This window comes from Neospora caninum, chromosome VI (assembly GCF_000208865.1).
Source record: "Neospora caninum Liverpool complete genome, chromosome VI".
Lineage (NCBI taxonomy): Eukaryota > Apicomplexa > Conoidasida > Eucoccidiorida > Sarcocystidae > Neospora > Neospora caninum.
The window spans coordinates 2,711,013-2,729,982 of NC_018392.1; the positions used below are offsets into that span (position 1 = coordinate 2,711,013).

General features: G+C 54.5%; 3 protein-coding genes across 3 annotated transcripts in view; 1 reads left to right on the plus strand and 2 right to left on the minus strand.

Annotated features, from left to right (window-relative positions):
- Positions 1–1,632: 1,632 nt before the first annotated feature.
- NCLIV_018680 (conserved hypothetical protein) lies at positions 1,633–2,975 on the plus strand (the record flags this gene model as incomplete). Its single annotated transcript, XM_003882061.1, has 3 exons — positions 1,633–1,835; positions 2,368–2,414; positions 2,626–2,975. The coding sequence occupies 3 exons, from the start codon at positions 1,633–1,635 to the stop codon at positions 2,973–2,975; spliced, it is 600 nt and encodes a 199-aa protein (XP_003882110.1).
- Positions 2,976–4,553: 1,578 nt separating this feature from the next.
- Positions 4,554–8,621, minus strand: NCLIV_018690 (conserved hypothetical protein; the record flags this gene model as incomplete). Its single annotated transcript, XM_003882062.1, has 3 exons — positions 4,554–4,678; positions 5,767–5,879; positions 6,412–8,621. 3 exons carry the CDS (start codon positions 8,619–8,621, stop codon positions 4,554–4,556), a joined length of 2,448 nt encoding a protein of 815 aa, XP_003882111.1.
- A 5,693-nt stretch (positions 8,622–14,314) lies between these two features.
- NCLIV_018700 (SnoRNA binding domain, related) overlaps positions 14,315–18,970 on the minus strand; it is a gene marked incomplete at both ends in the record, with an annotated part of 29,985 nt that continues 25,329 nt past the window's right edge. Inside the window, 6 exons of the mRNA XM_003882063.1 lie at positions 14,315–14,356; positions 14,557–14,780; positions 16,081–16,197; positions 17,248–17,339; positions 17,600–17,921; positions 18,046–18,094. Of these exons, the coding sequence (XP_003882112.1) occupies positions 14,315–14,356; positions 14,557–14,780; positions 16,081–16,197; positions 17,248–17,339; positions 17,600–17,921; positions 18,046–18,094 (846 nt within the window). The remainder of the gene's footprint in view (positions 14,357–14,556; positions 14,781–16,080; positions 16,198–17,247; positions 17,340–17,599; positions 17,922–18,045; positions 18,095–18,970) is intronic.

An 18,970-nucleotide genomic window follows, 5' to 3' on the forward strand; every position in this document is an offset into this window, starting at 1 on the left:
TCTCTGTCTTTCTCGCGAGCCTGGTTCCCGGCTCGCTCACGTGTCTCATCGTGGCCGCAGCCGCGGATCTCTCTGCAAGACACACGCAAGCTCCGCAGCGTGGCGAGGACTTTCTAGCGTTTCTTCCCCCCGATTGTTCTTTTTCCCTCTGCTTTGCTCGCCAGCTGTGGCGAAAACCCTTTTGTGGGTGAAGCCTTTCTAGGAACGGGTTCCTTTGTACTCAAGGCCCTCTCGCCGGTGCACTGGGCAGGCCAGGTAGCGTCGTCTTGACACGCCGCCGCTTTTTTCGCTGCGTCTCTTTTTTCCACTGTCCTCGATCTGTTTGACAGCCTGGAATCAATTTTCGCTCCTTTTGCGACTCGTTCTGCTTTTCACTTTTCGTCTCCTTGCTCATCTGGTGCTCACGGGTGTTACGTCCGCACGGCTACCCGCGAGTTCTTTCCCGGCGAAAAACTATGGTTGGTCATGGGCAACCGAGATTTTTAAAAAAAGAAGCCAGACCCACATCCACCGTGCACGATGTGTGGTCTTTCCACACCTATCTCCATGGATTCAGCCTGAAATGCAGAAGCGTAGATGCTTCTCTGTAGCCCTTCTCCGTTCATCTGTCCCGACAGATACGTGTGCGTACGGTGCGGAGTCGGTCACGAAGTTACTGTTTTTCGTTTTTCTCGTCGGAGACATTCCGCAGGTTGAAGCCATTCCATCTGTAAGGTCTTCTCTTTGCTTTTTACTGCGTTCGGTGTCGGCGTGTGGTTCTCTCACCGGGAAACAAAACGGCCGCCAGGGAGATTCGGTTTTTCGCGGTCACCTGCGTTCCCCTCGTAAAAGAAAAAACACAAGTGTCCGCACTGCTGCTCCAGTTGAAAGCCAGCACCACGCTCAGCTGTATCGAACACGGGAATCTGCCACTCTGTGAGGACGACCACACTGCAAAGGGTCATTTCCGCCTTGAGAAGAGAGGGCCGAACTCTTCCGAGGAAAAAAGGCAGACACAAGCCATGCACAATGGCGGTCCTTTCCGTTCTGCGTTTTTTGTTGTCCCGTCTCTCGGTCTCGCTCCTGCTTCCTCTCGTTCTCGCCACTTGCACTGATGCCGACTCCGTCTCGGGGGCAGTCCTGCGTCTCCACAGAGCTCCCCCCCCTCCAAAGCAGGCCTCGCATGCTGGAAAGCCTCCCTCTTCTTTTTCGCCTCCCTTATCGTTTCCTCTTCCACCGGCACCTGCTGCGGCGGCCGTTGCTTCCTTTCATGAGCGTCGAACAGTTCTGACCCCATCGCGTGTCGCGGAAGGACTCTCGAGGGACGGAGAGAGAATAAGCAAGCAACTGGCTTTCCCTGAGATCACAAGCAGCGGCGGTGAAACGCCAAAGAGCCAGCAGCGTCTGCGCCACGCATTTCCAACCGCACGCCCTGCTTCGTCTCTCTCTCATTCCCCCGGCGCTGGTCCCCTGGCCTCTGCTCACGCGTCTTCTCTCTCTCCTCACATTTCTCCTCTCTCTCCTCACAATTCTTCTCTTTCTCCTCACGTGTCTTCTGTCTCTCCTCACGTCTCTTCTGTCTCTCCTCATGTGTCTTCTCTCTCTTCTCACATTTCTTCTGTCTCTTCCTCTCCGCTCCGTCGCCCCGCGCCAATGTCTCCCGCCGTGAAATCTGAACCTCGTCGATATCCTTCGCTCGTTCAGCTGCGCGACGCTCCAGCCTTCAGTGGCCAGCTGGGGGCAGGCGTCGATCTCATGCCCGACTCTGAGGAAGACATCAGCATCATGCCCAACTGCATGTTTTATTCTTCCTATGCCGGCAGCTGTATTCCGGGAGCCGCTCACTCCCCATGCAGGTGAACAAGCGCGCGTTTCCATGTGTGCCGCATGTAATTGTCTATACGGACGGAAATCGAGAGAACCTAGGAGACGAAGATGGGACGGCACGCTCTTGCGGGCATCCCACCTCGGATGTGTCCAATTTTTACGCCGTTTTTCCGGACAACATCGACCGGCCATACTCGCTCCCCGGCTCATGCACTCTATCTCTTGTGTGTCTATGTATATCTTCATATATATAAATATACATGCTTCTGTATATATATATATATACTATACATTCATATATATATATATATATATGACTGCATATACTGTGGACGTCTTTTCTATGTAGATATTTATGTATATGTGGATGCCGGAAGCAACCGAGGTCGAGTACTGGGAGAGTGGAGACATGTGCGGACTTGTGACCGTCTTGAACGGAAGCGTGCTGTGTCTCCGGAGTTTTCAGGGGTGTCGATGTTCTCTTTGCATCTCTCCAACGCGGATATCCTTATCTTTTTTCCCTTGCTACACTTTTCTGTTGTTCTCCGTGCTTCTTTTCAGATACTGCCGCGCGAAGCAGTTCACGGGCTTATATGGAGGAGCCCAGTGTAAGTGTCTTCGGAGGCCGTAGGGTAGAGAATTTGGAGGGCACAGCAGGAGTGAGGGAGAGGGGCGCGTTTTCCTTTAGTGTGGGCCGTCATAGGGCTTTTTCCTCGCCCGCTCTCTCGGTTGCTTTCTTCGCTGTCTCTCCTCCGTTTTCCCCCTCCACGTCGCCTTCTTTCTTCGGCCTTCTCCCTCGTGTGTCCCTCTTTTCTTCAGGTCCGTCGTTCACATCCTTTCCGCCCGAACTCCAGGCCCTCTACCGTTGGCGCATTACGCCGGCAAAGCGGTCCCGAGTCAAAGGATGGACAGACGAGCTCGTTTGCGTCGTGGAGAAAACGCAAGTGGGCGATCATGTTCAGATGCAAATGCAGCAAAGTGCGAATCAGGCAGCGGTGCAAGCCTCCGCCGCGATGCCCGGCGCCGGCTTCGCTGCTCCGTCGCCTTTTGTCAACCCGTATTACATCAGCCAGGCGTCGTTCCACTGGCCACAACGCGCAGGAGTCGGGAGTCTCCTTTCCGTTTCTCTTCCGCTCTTCGCGTGTCTAGTATCTCTTTTAAAAGCATGAGTTTTGTGTGATGCGACCGCGTGGAGGGAAGGAACAGGACAAACACACTTATCAAAAGGGAGGCGCACGCGTATGGGTCTCTACATGGAAATCTGCAAAAATAGATTCAAGCTTGTACATATGGGCACATGTATATATATTCAAAGTGCATTCATCCGTATATTGGCAAGTAGGCCGATATTTATACAATATATATATATATATATATATATATACATATGTATATAGGTGTGATGAGGGTTGCCTGTATTGGCGGCAAGCTGTCTGTGTCTTTGGTTTGTTGTTTCCTTGGTCTCCGGGGAGTAGGTGGGAGCAGGCGAAACAAGGTGGAATGCAGGAAGAAGGAAAGCGAGTGTCGGTACGAAAACTCGCTTTGGACTGCTTGTCTGTGCCTCTTTTTGGCGTTTTTTCGCGACAATTCGCGAAAGGAGACACAACGCGTCTGTGGCCCTAATTCTTGCCATGTGACCACGGCCGTGAGCGACACACCCATTCTTTCTTTTTGCGGCGCGAGAATTGGGCAGGGCTTTGTGGGGCGGCGCTTTCGTCCACGTAAAGCGAGACACAGTTGCCGTGTTGCCGCGAGTTTACGTGAATTCTCTGGTTGCTTTGCTACGCCCTCCACTCGTCACCATCTGAAGAATTCCGACACAAGACGCTCAGAGAAGGTAAACATTGTAGGCAGACGAAAAACTCGAGAGCCGCATTATGACACTTGAACGACAGTTTTGCCCGCGAAGTGCGCGAGCGTACGAAGACGGAATTGCATCTTTCGAGATAGATCGGTGGAAGAGCGGTTGGCGTCGAGCCGATTCCTGTTTTTTGGTTTATGGGCTGGATGACCGGCAATTTTCTCTATGGAAACTTTTTGCTCCTCGTAAACAAACAGATGGACGCACGCGCAGAGCTCTACGCTGCTTGTAGTGCAGATGCGCATTGTAACCTGGGAGATCTCCCGCGTGGGCACCTCACTCTAAAGAAGACGTTTCCTCTCCACGCTCTACACAAATACATCAAAATATGTATACATATATGTATATCTGTGCATGTGCATATATATATATATATATATACATGTATACTGGTGTCGCTGTAGATGAGTGATTAAGAGTGTGAGCCACAGCGGGAAGAAATATCGAGAGTATACGGTTCCGTGGCGGTGATAGGTTTGTTCCATGTCAACGAGCGGGCGTTGTCCTTGTCGAGTCTCAGGTTTCCTCGCGCGGTAGGCCTTTCCCAGAACCCGTCCACATCCCCACTGGTTCTGTCTGTGCCTCACAGAGGATGATTTTTTTCGCAGTTCCCGTCGTTTTTCTCCGCAGACGAGGCAGAGGGACTGAAAACACAAAACGCGCCGAGGAGCGAAACCGCGGGCAGGAAAGCTGCTGCATTCACCGAGACAGTCGATGCACGTATGTGGATATTTCCATATCTGTGAAGGCGTCAAGCGTAGGGTTTGTCGGCAAAAAACAGTTCAAAAGTGCTTCCTGGGAGACGGAGACACTGGGAATTCATAGCGGTGAAGAAACAAACAAGCACTATTTCGCTCTTTGTCTAAGCACTACAGTAGCCTCGTCTTCACCAGACACTGTGAGGCGCCCGCGGGGCGAGAAAGGGGGAGAAGAGAGCAGAGTCGGCTGTCTCCGCTGTGGGGTTCTGGGCCAGGCGGTACAGCTGGTCGATAAGCTGGCGAGCCGCCAGAGCTGGAAAGAGCGCATGCAGACGCAAACCGAAAAACACGTTCGATGAAGCGAGGCAAACAGCAAACCTGCGAACGGGAGACGCGAAACAGCAAACGCGGGGAAACGCTCCCGAACAGGCGTGGCGCGGTAGCGAAGCCGGAAGGCAAGATGAACCTACATCTCTGCATGCAGGCGAATTGCAACCAAAAACGAAGAACTAAAGGGGGCGCGACATCACGCGTTTAGAGCAAACAAAGAGTCGTCAAAAACAACGGCCTCGTGACGACGCGGGCGGGCACGAACCCGCGGAAAAAAAGGCAGAAAAGAGACAAAGATCGTTCGCCGCTGCAAGGCTGTGGCAAGGATGCGACGATATCTCAGGCTCTTCCCGCAACTCAAGTGTTGGACTGTGGGTTAGATTCAAGACCCCAGGCAAATCGCTGGACTTCGGACACTGACGTAAATGTGCTTCCACTATAAAATAAGATTCCACTGTCAGCGAGTGACTGCAAGATAGTCACGAGCCCACAACCACAACTTTGTAATAACGGTTTGCGGTAGAACCATAGCGCAGTGAGATTCACACAGTTCAACGCACAGGCAAAGATGTGCCCCATTAAAGGCAAATGGGAGTTCCGCTGTAGCGTCTCTCAAGTTCAAGCGAGGAAGGCGAGTCGGCCTCGCAATTCAGAAATTCACAGGAAGTGCTGGGCACTACGCCGCCGGCACTTGCGTGTCTATCACCCGATCTCGCGCTGCCAGCCGAGGCGTAAACGATCCCTTCTGCTCACTTCTTCGGTGACAGCGAATGGGCCTTCTGCTTCTCCGGTCGAACAGAAAGGCGCAGATACACTCGAGAACCCGCCAGCAACAAACAAGCTCCACGTCGTCCTTTCTTCTCTTCCACAAGCCCGAGCGTGTCCTTTCCTCCAGAGTCGAGAAGAACACGGCCGGCCAGGCGTCCCATTGCCCACCTTCCCGTTCGGCTTCTCTTACGACGCGATAAAACTCCACCTCGCTTCCTTTCTCTGCGTGCGCTGGTTGCCCAGGCACACCTGGCGAGCAAGCAGACACTCTTGTAGGAGAGAGAGGACAGCACGACGTTACACGGCCTCGGGATACAGGCGACGCGGATGCCGGGATCAAGTCGGCAGTCTGAACGCGCTGGACGTACAACGCACTGAGAAGAGGAAGGTCTGGGTGTTCGAGGAGGCGATGGAATCTGAGTAGAAGAGAGGCATCCGAACAGGGGGAAAGCGGAAATAGAAAATGCCGCATGAACCTGAACCGGAGAGCGAAGGGGATACGGGAAGACAACTGCAACACAGAGGGGGGACGCGTAACACCACAGAGGACGACGCATTTTCCCGCGAAAAGGCGGGCGCTGGGGGTGACGAAACAGAGATTTGGGCCCGCAGGACAGGCAACGACGAAACCAAGACTGCACGAGAAAGATCTCTAGGCACAAAGAAGCGCAGCGACGCATATGCTTGTGAGGAGTCAAGGAGAGATGGTCTCAAACAGGCGCACAAGAACTCCCGCTGATCCGTTGAAACCTTTGACGAAACCGCATGTCTCTCTGGTTCGCCGCTACTCTATAAGCCGCCTTCATGTCATCCCACAAGCGAAAAGAGACACAGCAACTTGAGAAGCACAATGAAAAGTTCCGAAACAAAGGAAAGTGTCGTCGGGTGTAACCAGTCACGTTCGGAAACGATTCGACTTCCTGGGTAGCTGGTCACCTTCAGGCTCACCGGTTGACGAGAAGCAGGAACGAGGTTCGAGTAGCGTAGAAGTTCTTGACAGTCGCAAGCGCTTTCATATTCTGCTCCCACAGTGTGTTCTTCCTGTTTCCATCTCGCGAATTCGAGTCGGTGGCTCGGACCTCTTCCTCGCCGACCGCCCCGAGGAAGTTGTGCAGTGTACAGACAGCCGGCCTGGCTAGCCCACGAAAACAGCGATGAAGAAGCACACTCAAGTCTTGTTTTTCGCCTTCCGAGAAGTGGAACATAACACGGAACTGATCGCTGAACCCATCCACTTGATCTCGTTCGGAATCCGCCCCCGGTTCTCCCGCCTCGCCGCTGCCTCTTCCCCCGCGCTTCTTCCCTACCCCGCCATCATCCTCTCCTTGTGTTTTTCTTCGCCTGCATGCTCTTTCTCTCGCAAGCTCCAGTCCGTCGTTCGACGACGCCGGAAAACTGCAAGATGGATTGTCCAAGAGCGGGGCGAGAACGCGACGAAAAAAATCAAATCCGACGGTCTGAAGAAGTTCGTGGCGAATCTGGCACCTCAGCGTACGCAGCAGAGTAGTAACCAGTTTTCTGTGGAGCTGCACCAGCTTTTCAAATTTCCGTTGTGCGACAAAAAGGCCTCCGTGAAGGAGCAAGTCAGCCACGAGTTCTCCCATCCAAAGCGAGAGGCAGCTGGAAGATCTTGGATCCGACTTGCTCTCGTCTACGGGCTCGATGCCTTCGCCGGCTTTCTCTGGAGACGGGCGCAAGGCTTCTCTTGCGTCGACTCCTTCCTCAGCTTCGCCTCGACGTGGCAGTCGACGCATATCTCCAACTCGACCCTGACGTTCTCCTCGCTGAGATCCCTCGCGCCTTCGCTTCCTTCGATATCCCGAGAGCCGCCTCCCTGTGGTACGCGTTTCTTTGCACAGAAACACGTCCAGGTCTGCCACGATGCGTGCAAGTGTGTACTCGATATCTCTCCGAGGAAGAAGAAAGTCTCGACACCCGTCACACAAAACCACACAAGATGTTGAAGCACGGCACGAACCTGGAGGCGGCGACAGTGAGCCTGAGGAAGGAGAAGCGTTGGGTACACGCACCAGAGCCTGGGGCAAAGATGAACTCGACTCAGTGACTGCCGGATGCGTCGCCGGAGGCACCAAGGCAAGTTCCTGAGACAATGCGCACCTTGGCTGGGCGAGGCTGTCTCCGTCTTGGCTTTCGACTCCCGGGGGAAGCCCTGCGCCTCGCCCGTGGGCTTCCACGGCCGCAGTGCTCTGTCGCAGATCTGCGCCGCATTCTTCACAGCATGCACCATGGATCTGCGTGAAATAGACGTCTCTCCAGTAGCGCGCACTCGCTGTCTCTTCGCCCGGATTGAGCGCGGGTGCGGGCGTATACACGGCGTCTCTGTCGAAAGTAAGTCGTCTTTCAATCCTGGCGGAAAGGAACATCTGAGGGCGGGGCGCAGCGACGGAGACACGCTCCTCCAAGAGGGGACTCCTCATGCAAAGAGAGTGGTAGAAGCAAGCAACGATGCTTGGCGGGAGTCTGACGAGAGGACGCTGGGGCGATGCGCGACAAAGAGAACCCTCGCGCATCCGCCGTGGCCTTCTATCCCCGTCGTCACCTTCACCTTGGTGAGCTCCCTGTCCTTTATGCGCCTCTGGGGGGTCCGAGGCACACACGCCATCGCTGAGGGGTAAAATGCGCGGCGGTTCCTCCCGCTCCTCTCGGCTTCTTTCACCAGGCGACAACGTGTCGGGTGGAGAGCTTCCACAAGCAGCTAACGTCGAGCCACGCTGCTGCTCTGCACCTGGCTGGGCACCTGCACGGTCCGGCGACGCTGGTATCGGAGTCTGTTTGGAAAGGGGAGAGAGTGGCCCATCCCGGTTGTCGGCAAAAGACAAAAGGGGAGGGAGAGAGGCGACGAGGAGCGCTCGAACGTCTGCGCTCGAGGGAAGAAACGAAACAAGCAGCGCAACGAGCAACGGATCATTCAGCACGTGGTGAAGATTCAACGCCCGGAAAAACACCGCCCGGTCCGGGTGTATAGACACCCCGAAGCCGCGGATCTCTTCTTCTGCAGCCGACCCCTCCTCTCCATGATCCAGGCAGAGAGAAGGGCAGTGAGACACAGACGAAGAAGCGACCGACGCAGAAAAGACAGACGAAGGAGCGGCCGAGGTAGAAGAAAGGGAAGGCTCTGGTGAGGCAGACTTGGTCATCTGTCTAGAGCCTGCAGTTGACCTTCCCACAAGGAGAATCGAGCACACGGGTGCTCTGTGGCAGTTGCCGGGGTCCTCAGAACTCGGCAGAAAACGAAAACAATGCGGCCAAGGAACCGGAAACCTAACCCTACATCGGCAGCCAGTAAGCGATGCTTTTTTCGCGTGGTGGTGAAGAGGTCCCAAAAAGCGCGTTTCTTCACGCACTACCGGCAACGCGTAGCGGAGAATTCTGGTCCTTTGAGGAGTTGGCGTTCGTTATGGCCAGGACAGGCCGCCTTTCGGCTGCAACGCCACACGCTCCGGGCACGGTGAACCCTTCTTCACGGATAAGAGACAAGGGAAACGGACAGCTCAAAGGGTTAAGACTCGCTGTTTCTATCGGGAATGAGGCACGAAATTCGAAAAGCCGGGGAATGCAGCGCGAAACAATGAAAAGCGCCTGTTCATTTTCTGGGCACATGTACCCCGGCTCTGCCAGATAGAACACGCTGCTGGTTTACAGGCAAGAAGTCAGAAACGGCAGCATTCCCTCCCACCAGGAACAAGGGTAAAAGACGCAGTGGCTGAGACGAACGAAGCAACTTTTATTGGTAGAAAGTCGATCGGGGTCGTTCGCGTTAACCTATCGCTCCCTTGAATCTCCATTCTGCATGCCGTCTTTTTCTCAGCGTACGTATGAGAACCGTCCAGGGACACCTGTGCTCGGTGCGAGCTCACGACCGCGCTCTAATGCGCAGCCTCCGACAAACTGATTCAAGATGTCCATGTAGCTTTTCTGCACACGTAGACCACTCCGGTGTCGACTCAGTGCAGTCGGGGAAAGCCCAGCCGACGGAACTGAAACCATGCCAGGAGACGAAAGGAAAGTATGGCACGGAGCCATGTGGTCAGCGTGTGCTTGAAGAACCCCGGCACGGCCCTAGGTTTCAGCGATAGGGAAAAGTCGCGCATCGGAGCTATATGAAACCGATTCTACGAGGATGTTCCCAGAACGATGCACAGGCCGCCGCAACATACGCACTGCCCGACTGCTGTCCCACACCCTTTCTGTGTTTTGTTTGCAAACATTCTCGCACACTTTCTCTGATGGGTTCTCCACAGCCGGCGCTACTGGCGTGGTCGGCCACGTGGGAGAAGCCCACAGAGGATGGGAATCAGCATGGAATTGAAATCTTCTGAGTCGGAATCGTGTTGCGTCTGCAGCAACGGAAGTGTTCATAGTGCGTCCTTACTGTCTGCTGGAATAGCGAGCAGGCAGAGGAAATTTGAAGCCTTCTCCACCGGCGGGCAGAGGTAAGTCAGAGGTGTCGGTTAATGTGTTTAGGGGAGGGTTCTCCGGGGGCAAGCGCCCAATGCATGGGCCAAACGCGGAAGAGGAGGAAAATCCGCCAAAGTCTAAGTGGACCCTCTTGAACGACTTCTTGACTTCTCGTGCGAATCGCACGTACTTTCGCTGTCTACGTAGGGCCAGACGTCTACTAAAACCGAGCAACCTATCCCCTAATGACCTGGCACTGTGCAGCTAGCAACATGTCACAAGAATGAAGAGGCTGTGTGTTTGAAAACGATATCTCCTATCAGTTAGCGTCCGCGAACCTTTCTGTGACGCTTTCATAGGGCCAAGGACGGCCGCATGTTTCATAGCAGTTCCCGCCGCCACAGTGAAACGCCGAATTGGAGCCGCTCCGCTGAGGAAGGCAAAGTTGAAAAAGCCTGACGTTTTAGACAGGGGACGGCGAGTTATTTTTGTGAACCACCCCGCACAGCGTGAGCCAATAATGGTTTGTATCTTCCTAGGCGAATCTCAAAAAAGCAGACTTCACTGAACGCTGCGCTGGGACGCCAGCCCTCGGAGCGGCGGAATAGATCGCTGTGGCACTCCTAAAAATTCCATAAGCTTGTACAGGGCCCACATCTTTGCAGTGAGGTAGTCGGCGTAGCGAGATGCAGAATGACTCAACCCTGGTGTCATTATCGAGTTGCTCTCTTTCCGCGATTACTTGATGGGGGCCTCCAAGGGCACGTGTATCTTCAGGACGAGGAGACACGGCGGCTGGTCACTCGAAGATCGACTGAATGTTTTGCAGTGTCTCCTGCACCAGAAAGCCATTCGGGCCGAGAAAGGGGTCGCCTGGAAAAGCACCCTCACACACAGCTACCGGATCAAAATGAGGACGAAGACGAGCGGATGCCAGAAGTGACTCAGCAAAGACCCGAACCGAACTAGCGTCCGTTCTCCTAGTAACACTGGAAGCACACATGGCACCCAGTACCTCGATGAAACCCGACACGTGCATGAACTGAGACCAAGTAAAAACTCAAACGATAGGCGCTCGTCGCTGGTTCCCGAACGCAGTGAAGTTCTGTGTAAGAATATCGACGGCTCGCGCCGCGTCACGACACTTCCGTCAGGCCGTACCACCCCGGAAACACAAACCATTCCGTGAGTCCAAACGGACCGACACTGCCCTTTTCCTTTTTTCCGTGAACACGCTGAAGGAGCTCGGTCCTTGAAAGATCACTTGAGAAGATGTGTGCAAGCGAATCTTCTCCCGGTGCCGCGAACTTCATCTATTAGAGAAATGCGCTAATCTGGACGAGGCAAATGGACGGCTGTGACGTCGCCAGACACCACGCGCATGTGCGCAGTTCGGTATGGGGTGGCCCATTTCCTCTTGCAGGCACAGAAAGGACACTTGTTCCAACAACGACAGAACCTTCCCCTGGCAGCGGTCCTGGAGGAACAGTGACACTCTGACTTACCGAGGGGAGTCTCGAGGGCCAGGTACACACCCGGCGCCACGAAGACGCCAAGAGCCAGCACGATTTTGAGCGCCTCCCACAAAGCGCTATTTCTGAACAAACAAGCAACAACCACCTTCCGGTTCTGTAGTGCTCTGAGCGAAACCCGTCTAGCCCATTTCTAGGTAGAATTTCATCTCTGCGCTGCGTTGTCTCTGCTTTGCAAATCTTGCGTCACCTGCTGACAACCGACCGCTCAACACGACTGGGAGTCTGCAAGTTGCCGAGGAGTCAGTGCGTTTTTCCGCACCCTGCAGGAATCTTTGGGAGCGCTTTATGCCACGTAGGTTCTTCCGCGAGAGCCCCTTGCTGTCTCACCGTTTCTGTAGCCTCTGTTTGGTGTTCAGCTTGGCAGTTGGCAAGCTGCCAATTGAACGTGTGCCCGTTGTGCGCCGACGGCTGCGACGACGAAGAACGTCCAACGGCTCCGCTTTTCCACTGAGACCCGTTGACTGGAGGGTGTCCCCGGTCGACTCTGTCTGCTCCAGAGCCCCGTCAGGTTTTTTTCCACGGGACGAGCTTTCCTTATCGAAGCCCTCCGGAAATGCAGATGTGTCAAGACCATCACCAGTATTTGAAGTTTCCACGGATAGACGGTCATACACAGGCACGACGGGAGACTGTGGCGCTGCTGTGACACCCGCGAGCGGGAGCGCAGCAAGGGAGTTGCACAGTTTCTCGACAAACCAAGATTCCCCCTCTGTAGCCACTGACGATCCTTCGGGGTCTTGCAAGCAAAAACTGAGAGCAAGAAACAGACACACCAGAGAGTGGCCGTTTCTGGGCCTTCTGGACTGTGCCATCCTGCATCCGCTACAGAGGACGGCCGGCAGGTGGAGCGCCATGAGTCCTTCTAGAGACTCTCAAACAGGAGCGAACTGAGAGGGCAACTGCAGCAGCAAAGAAAGATAGGGGGCACAACGCGCTTCAGCACCACACGAATGCTGACCGAACAGAGGGATTCTGAGAAAAGGCGACTGAAACACGCAGAGGAAAGGAATGTCTCGGACGCTAAATCACGTTTGCAAGCGACGCTCAAGATTGTGGCTTTGTGTCCCCTTTGCGAAACTCCCCACAACGAAGGGATCTTGGGCTTTCGTGGTTTTATCTGTTTATTGACAGCGCGTTTTCAATTCACAGGAAAAAGCGGGAAAGTTGGGAAATGGCAGGAACCTGGAGCCGAGGCTGACGTACGGGACGAAAGGCCGAACATCAAAGTTATGCGTCTCTTGAGCCGACAGCGACGACCGTTCGGCCGGGAGCGACCTGTCTTGACGCCAGCAACCCCTTCAAAAGTTGACGGGCTGCCGGCGGTGCTCGCTTTCGAGTAAGCACGCACGCATCAACAGGCAGCGTCTCTTGAGGAATCTGGATGTAACGGAGGTTTCTGGTGTTTACTTTGCTCGTTCGACTTCCACATGGCACTTTCCGAACCAAGTTTGCAAAAAGAGCCGAGGGGACAGCCCACGAGCGCCAGGAGCGCAGCTGCCCACCGACGTACAGTCACTTCCAGCGATGTATCTCAGGCAGAGAGTCCATCTCTCCTACCCATGCAGATATCAGCATTCATTCCTCGTCCACAGAACGGAGAGGTTCAAGTGGCTCAGCGACACCTTCCAGGGGCACTGTCCATGTGGGGCGAGACCGTAAGGAGACATATGCGCATTACACACCAGGCTCGTTTCCCGTTTGAACAACTGGGTTTTCTATCTTCAAAGCACACGCACACCTGTGTCGGATGCGTATATGTGGAAACGAAGCGTAGGCCGTCGTGTCAGACCTATTCGCTACGGTATCAGGAAATAACCCCGTTCAGTGACAAACCCCCTGGCGACTAGGTTCCTAGGCCGAGGCTCTCCCGTTGGCACCTGCGTTTCCCAGACGAACAGATACCCCTCAGGAATATCGCCTCTTTGAGGTCAGCACCACTCTAGCAGGTCAGAGCCACAAAAAACCAAATAGAGACTAAAAGAACTTCCACCGTCCAGAAGGAGCGACACTCGTTCCCGAACGCAAACGACCTGTAAAACCCCCTCCACTGGTCGTTCCTGCCCTTTAGGGAAGTCGGAGAGAAACAAATGTGAACGCGAGTTTTATGCGGAAGGAGCAGTTGTCTCGGTTGCACGGAAGACGAGCCGGTTCTACATTCTTCCACCAGCTTGCTCGCCTGACTTCGTGTCCTGTTTCTTGTGGCTGTGTGCCTGTGCCTTTGGGTTCCTCTCAGCTACACTGTGTACGCAACGGAATTTGTCATGGAAAATCACCCACGTGTGGTCCAAAGAAAGGTCCACACAGGACATCGCGTACGCTGTTGCCAAGACAGCCGTGAATCGGTGACTGTCTGTTGCCGTAAATGCATCGAATCAGTGTCCAGCGCTCACCCCGAGAGTCATGGTTTCTATCTCTACGTGAGAGAGCGAATAGGAACGAAAAGAACATGCTAGCGGCCGATGAGAGCTCCGAGATAGAGAGGAGCGAAGAAAGGGACGGGACCCGAAGACAAGCGATGGCACGCCAGAGACGGCGTTTCGTCCCGCGAGTATTCTTGCGACTTGTGTTTCGCATCCGGAAAATCAGGAGGTTGGGGAAATAAGGCTGCCTTCCATGACGCAAGAGAAACCCGACGAGAAAAAGACAGAGCGCCCTTCGTTTTCGCAAGAACAGTGACAAATTCGTTTCGTTTCCCTTTTTCGTGCCGGCTGGGCCACATTCGTGTCAGACGCATGTATCAGGTCCAAGAACGAGAGGGTGCACGACGGAGCAAGAGAAAAGCGTCAGAAGACCAGAGCCGGCCGAGTAAAAGCGGAGAGAGAGGAACCAGGGAAGCGACACAGAGACACAGAGTGAGAAAAAGACGAAATGCGAACGAGGAGATCAATGCAGACGGATCACACCGCCTTGGGAACCATAGAAGCGAGATCTTTCTCGACCTACGAAGGCAAAAAGAGGAAAAGCATTCACACACCAAAGGCCATTTGTTTTCGAAAGTTTCGGCGTCTCCCCTTGGACCACGCGCTCAAGCAGAATGTGGCTACGGCCTCAGGTGTTCGCGGCCTCTACCATCGGATGCTTGCCTTCTCCGCTTCCCGCGCTGCCAGAGTCTCGTCCTTTGTTTCCGCGGTCACCTCACCTTTGTGAACTTTCCAGTAGACGAAAAATAGTTGACCTTCGCAGTACTCTCTTGCTTCTTGCCAGCACCACCTGACGGGTTTGCAGCACCTGCGGCGCCGGGGTTACATAACTCGATCCCCTGAATCGGCGTGAAGGTGAGCGAAGAGGAGAATCCGCATCCCGCGGTTTCATTGCCTGCTCTGGCACCTGCGCCGCGATTCATCTGCTGCTGGCGTTTACGGCCTGAAAACCGCAACCAGACGGAAAAGCTGCATGCACCACCGAAGACGTCCACGCCAAGAAACATACACAGCGTACAACGTCATTCGCCAGAGACACGCACGCATGTGCCTCAAGGCATCTGCATGCTTGTACACGCCTGATGCGGAAAACCATCTGGAGGTAATTTGACGAGGAGCAGCACGCTCATCGTTTTTCCCTTTTCACCGTCTTTTGACTGGCCGAAGAAGTCGACGCGCGCCTCCGGAGACACTTTCCCGGCGAGGAGGCGCAATGTGCGCGTGCGGAATGGAGGTGGGGACGAAACGATAATTTCGCACGAACAGAGCAGTGAACTGAAGGGGACAGAAGCAAATGTGGTCCCATATGTGGGAGGTCCAGCAACGAGGCTGGGAACCACGCCTGCGAAGACCGGTGTGAAAACCTTTTAGTAAGAGATCGCCGCGTGGAGATCGCGGGGCGGAATAAGAGGTCCATGCAGCCTGTGCACGAGGACCACTCCGGTGTCGACTCAGTGCAGTCGGGGAAAGCCCAGCCGACGGAACTGAAACCATGCCAGGAGACGAAAGGAAAGTATGGCACGGAGCCATGTGGTCAGCGTGTGCTTGAAGAACCCCGGCACGGCCCTAGGTTTCAGCGATAGGGAAAAGTCGCGCATCGGAGCTATATGAAACCGATTCTACGAGGATGTTCCCAGAACGATGCACAGGCCGCCGCAACATACGCACTGCCCGACTGCTGTCCCACACCCTTTCTGTGTTTTGTTTGCAAACATTCTCGCACACTTTCTCTGATGGGTTCTCCACAGCCGGCGCTACTGGCGTGGTCGGCCACGTGGGAGAAGCCCACAGAGGATGGGAATCAGCATGGAATTGAAATCTTCTGAGTCGGAATCGTGTTGCGTCTGCAGCAACGGAAGTGTTCATAGTGCGTCCTTACTATCTGCTGGAATAGCGAGCAGGCAGAGGAAATTTGAAGCCTTCTCCACCGGCGGGCAGAGGTAAGTCAGAGGTGTCGGTTAATGTGTTTAGGGGAGGGTTCTCCGGGGGCAAGCGCCCAATGCATGGGCCAAAGGCGGAAGAGGAGGAAAATCCGCCAAAGTCTAAGTGGACCCTCTTGAACGACTTCTTGACTTCTCGTGCGAATCGCACGTACTTTCGCTGTCTACGTAGGGCCAGACGTCTACTAAAACCGAGCAACCTATCCCCTAATGACCTGGCACTGTGCAGCTAGCAACATGTCACAAGAATGAAGAGGCTGTGTGTTTGAAAACGATATCTCCTATCAGTTAGCGTCCGCGAACCTTTCCGTGACGCTTTCATAGGGCCAAGGACGGCCGCATGTTTCATAGCAGTTCCCGCCGCCACAGTGAAACGCCGAATTGGAGCCGCTCCGCTGAGGAAGGCAAAGTTGAAAAAGCCTGACGTTTTAGACAGGGGACGGCGAGTTATTTTTGTGAACCAGCCTGCACAGCGTGAGCCAATAATGGTTTGTATCTTCCTAGGCGAATCTCAAAAAAGCAGACTTCACTGAACGCTGCGCTGGGACGCCAGCCCTCGGAGCGGCGGAATAGATCGCTGTGGCACTCCTAAAAATTCCATAAGCTTGTACAGGGCCCACATCTTTGCAGTGAGGTAGTCGGCGTAGCGAGATGCAGAATGACTCAACCCTGGTGTCATTATCGAGTTGCTCTCTTTCCGCGATTACTTGATGGGGGCCTCCAAGGGCACGTGTATCTTCAGGACGAGGAGACACGGCGGCTGGTCACACGAAGATCGACTGAATGTTTCGCAGTGTCTCCTGCACCAGAAAGCCATTCAGGCCGAGAAAGGGGTCGCCTGGAAAAGCACCCTCACACACAGCTTCCGGATCAAAATGAGGACGAAGACGAGCGGATGCCAGAAGTGACTCAGCAAAGACCCGAACCGAACTAGCGTCCGTTCTCCTAGTAACACTGGAAGCACACATGGCACCCAGTACCTCGATGAAACCCGACACGTGCATGAACTGAGATCAAGTAAAAACTCAAACGATAGGCGCTCTTCGCTGGTTCCCGAACGCAGTGAAGTTCTGTGTAAGAATATCGACGGCTCGTGCCGCGTCACGACACTTCCGTCAGGCCGTACCACCCCGGAAACACAAACCATTCCGTGAGTCCAAACGGACAGACACTGCCCTTTTCCTTTTTTCTGTGAACACGCTGAAGGAGCTCGGTCCTTGAAAGATCACTTGAGAAGATGTGTGCAAGCGAATCTTCTCCCGGTGCCGCGAACTTCATCTACTATAGAAATGCGCTAATCTGGACGAGGCAAATGGACGGCTGTGACGTCGCCATACACCACGCGCATGTGCGCAGTTCGGTATGGGGTGGCCCATTTCCTCTTGCAGGCACAGAAAGGACACTTGTTCCAACAACGACAGAACCTTCCCCTGGCAGCGGTCCTGGAGGAACAGTGACACTCTGACTTACCGAGGGGAGTCTCGAGGGCCAGGTACACACCCGGCGCCACGAAGACGCCAAGAGCCAGCACGATTTTGAGCGCCTCCCACAAAGCGCTATTTCTGAACAAACAAGCAACAACCACCTTCCGGTTCTGTAGTGCTCTGAGCGAAACCCGTCTAGCCCATTTCTAGGTAGAATTTCATCTCTGCGCTGCGTTGTCTCTGCAAATCTTGCGTCACCTGCTGACAACCGACCGCTCAACACGACTGGGAGTCTGCAAGTTGCCGAGGAGTCAGTGCGTTTTTCCGCACCCTGCAGGAATCTTTGGGAGCGCTTTATGCCACGTAGGTTCTTCCGCGAGAGCCCCTTGCTGTCTCACCGTTTCTGTAGCCTCTGTTTGGTGTTCAGCTTGGCAGTTGGCAAGCTGCCAATTGAACGTGTGCCCGTTGTGCGCCGACGGCTGCGACGACGAAGAACGTCCAACGGCTCCGCTTTTCCACTGAGACCCGTTGACTGGAGGGAGTCCCCGGTCGACTCGGGCTGCTCCAGAGCCCCGTCAGGTTTTTTTCCACGGGACGAGCTTTCCTTATCGAAGCCCTCCGGAAATGCAGATGTGTCAAGACCATCACCAGTATTTGAAGTTTCCACGGATAGACGGTCATACACAGGCACGACGGGAGACTGTGGCGCTGCTGTGACACCTGCGAGCGGGAGCGCAGCAAGGGAGTTGCACAGTTTCTCGACAAACCAAGATTCCCCCTCTGTAGCCACTGACGATCCTTCGGGGTCTTGCAAACAAAAACTGAGAGCAAGAAACAGACACACCAGAGAGTGGCCGTTTCTGGGCCTTCTGGACTGTGCCATCCTGCATCCGCTACAGAGGACGGCCGGCAGGTGGAGCGCCATGAGTCCTTCTAGAGACTCTCAAACAGGAGCGAACTGAGAGGGCAACTGCAGCAGCAAAGAAAGATAGGGGGCACAACACGCTTCAGCACCACACGAATGCTGACCGAACAGAGGGATTCTGAGAAAAGGCGACTGAAACACGCAGAGGAAAGGAATGTCTCGGACGCTAAATCACGTTTGCAAGCGACGCTCAAGATTGTGGCTTTGTGTCCCCTTTGCGAAACTCCCCACAACGAAGGGATCTTGGGCTTTCGTGGTTTTATCTGTTTATTGACAGCGCGTTTTCAATTCACAGGAAAAAGCGGGAAAGTTGGGCAATGGCAGGAACCTGGAGCCGAGGCTGACGTATGGGACGAAAGGCCGAACATCAAAGTTATGCGTCTCTTGAGCCGACAGCGACGACCGTTCGGCCGGGAGCGACCTGTCTTGACCCCAGCAACCCCTTCAAAAGTTGACGGGCTGCCGGCGGTGCTCGCTTTCGAGTAAGCACGCACGCATCAACAGGCAGCGTCTCTTGAGGAATCTGGATGTAACGGAGGTTTCTGGTGTTTACTTTGCTCGTTCGACTTCCACATGGCACTTTCCGAACCAAGTTTGCAAAAAGAGCCGAGGGGACAGCCCACGAGCGCCAGGAGCGCAGCTGCCCACCGACGTACAGTCACTTCCAGCGATGTATCTCAGGCAGAGAGTCCATCTCTCCTACCCATGCAGATATCAGCATTCATTCCTCGTCCACAGAACGGAGAGGTTCAAGTGGCTCAGCGACACCTTCCAGGGGCACTGTCCATGTGGGGCGAGACCGTAAGGAGACATATGCGCATTACACACCAGGCTCGTTTCCCGT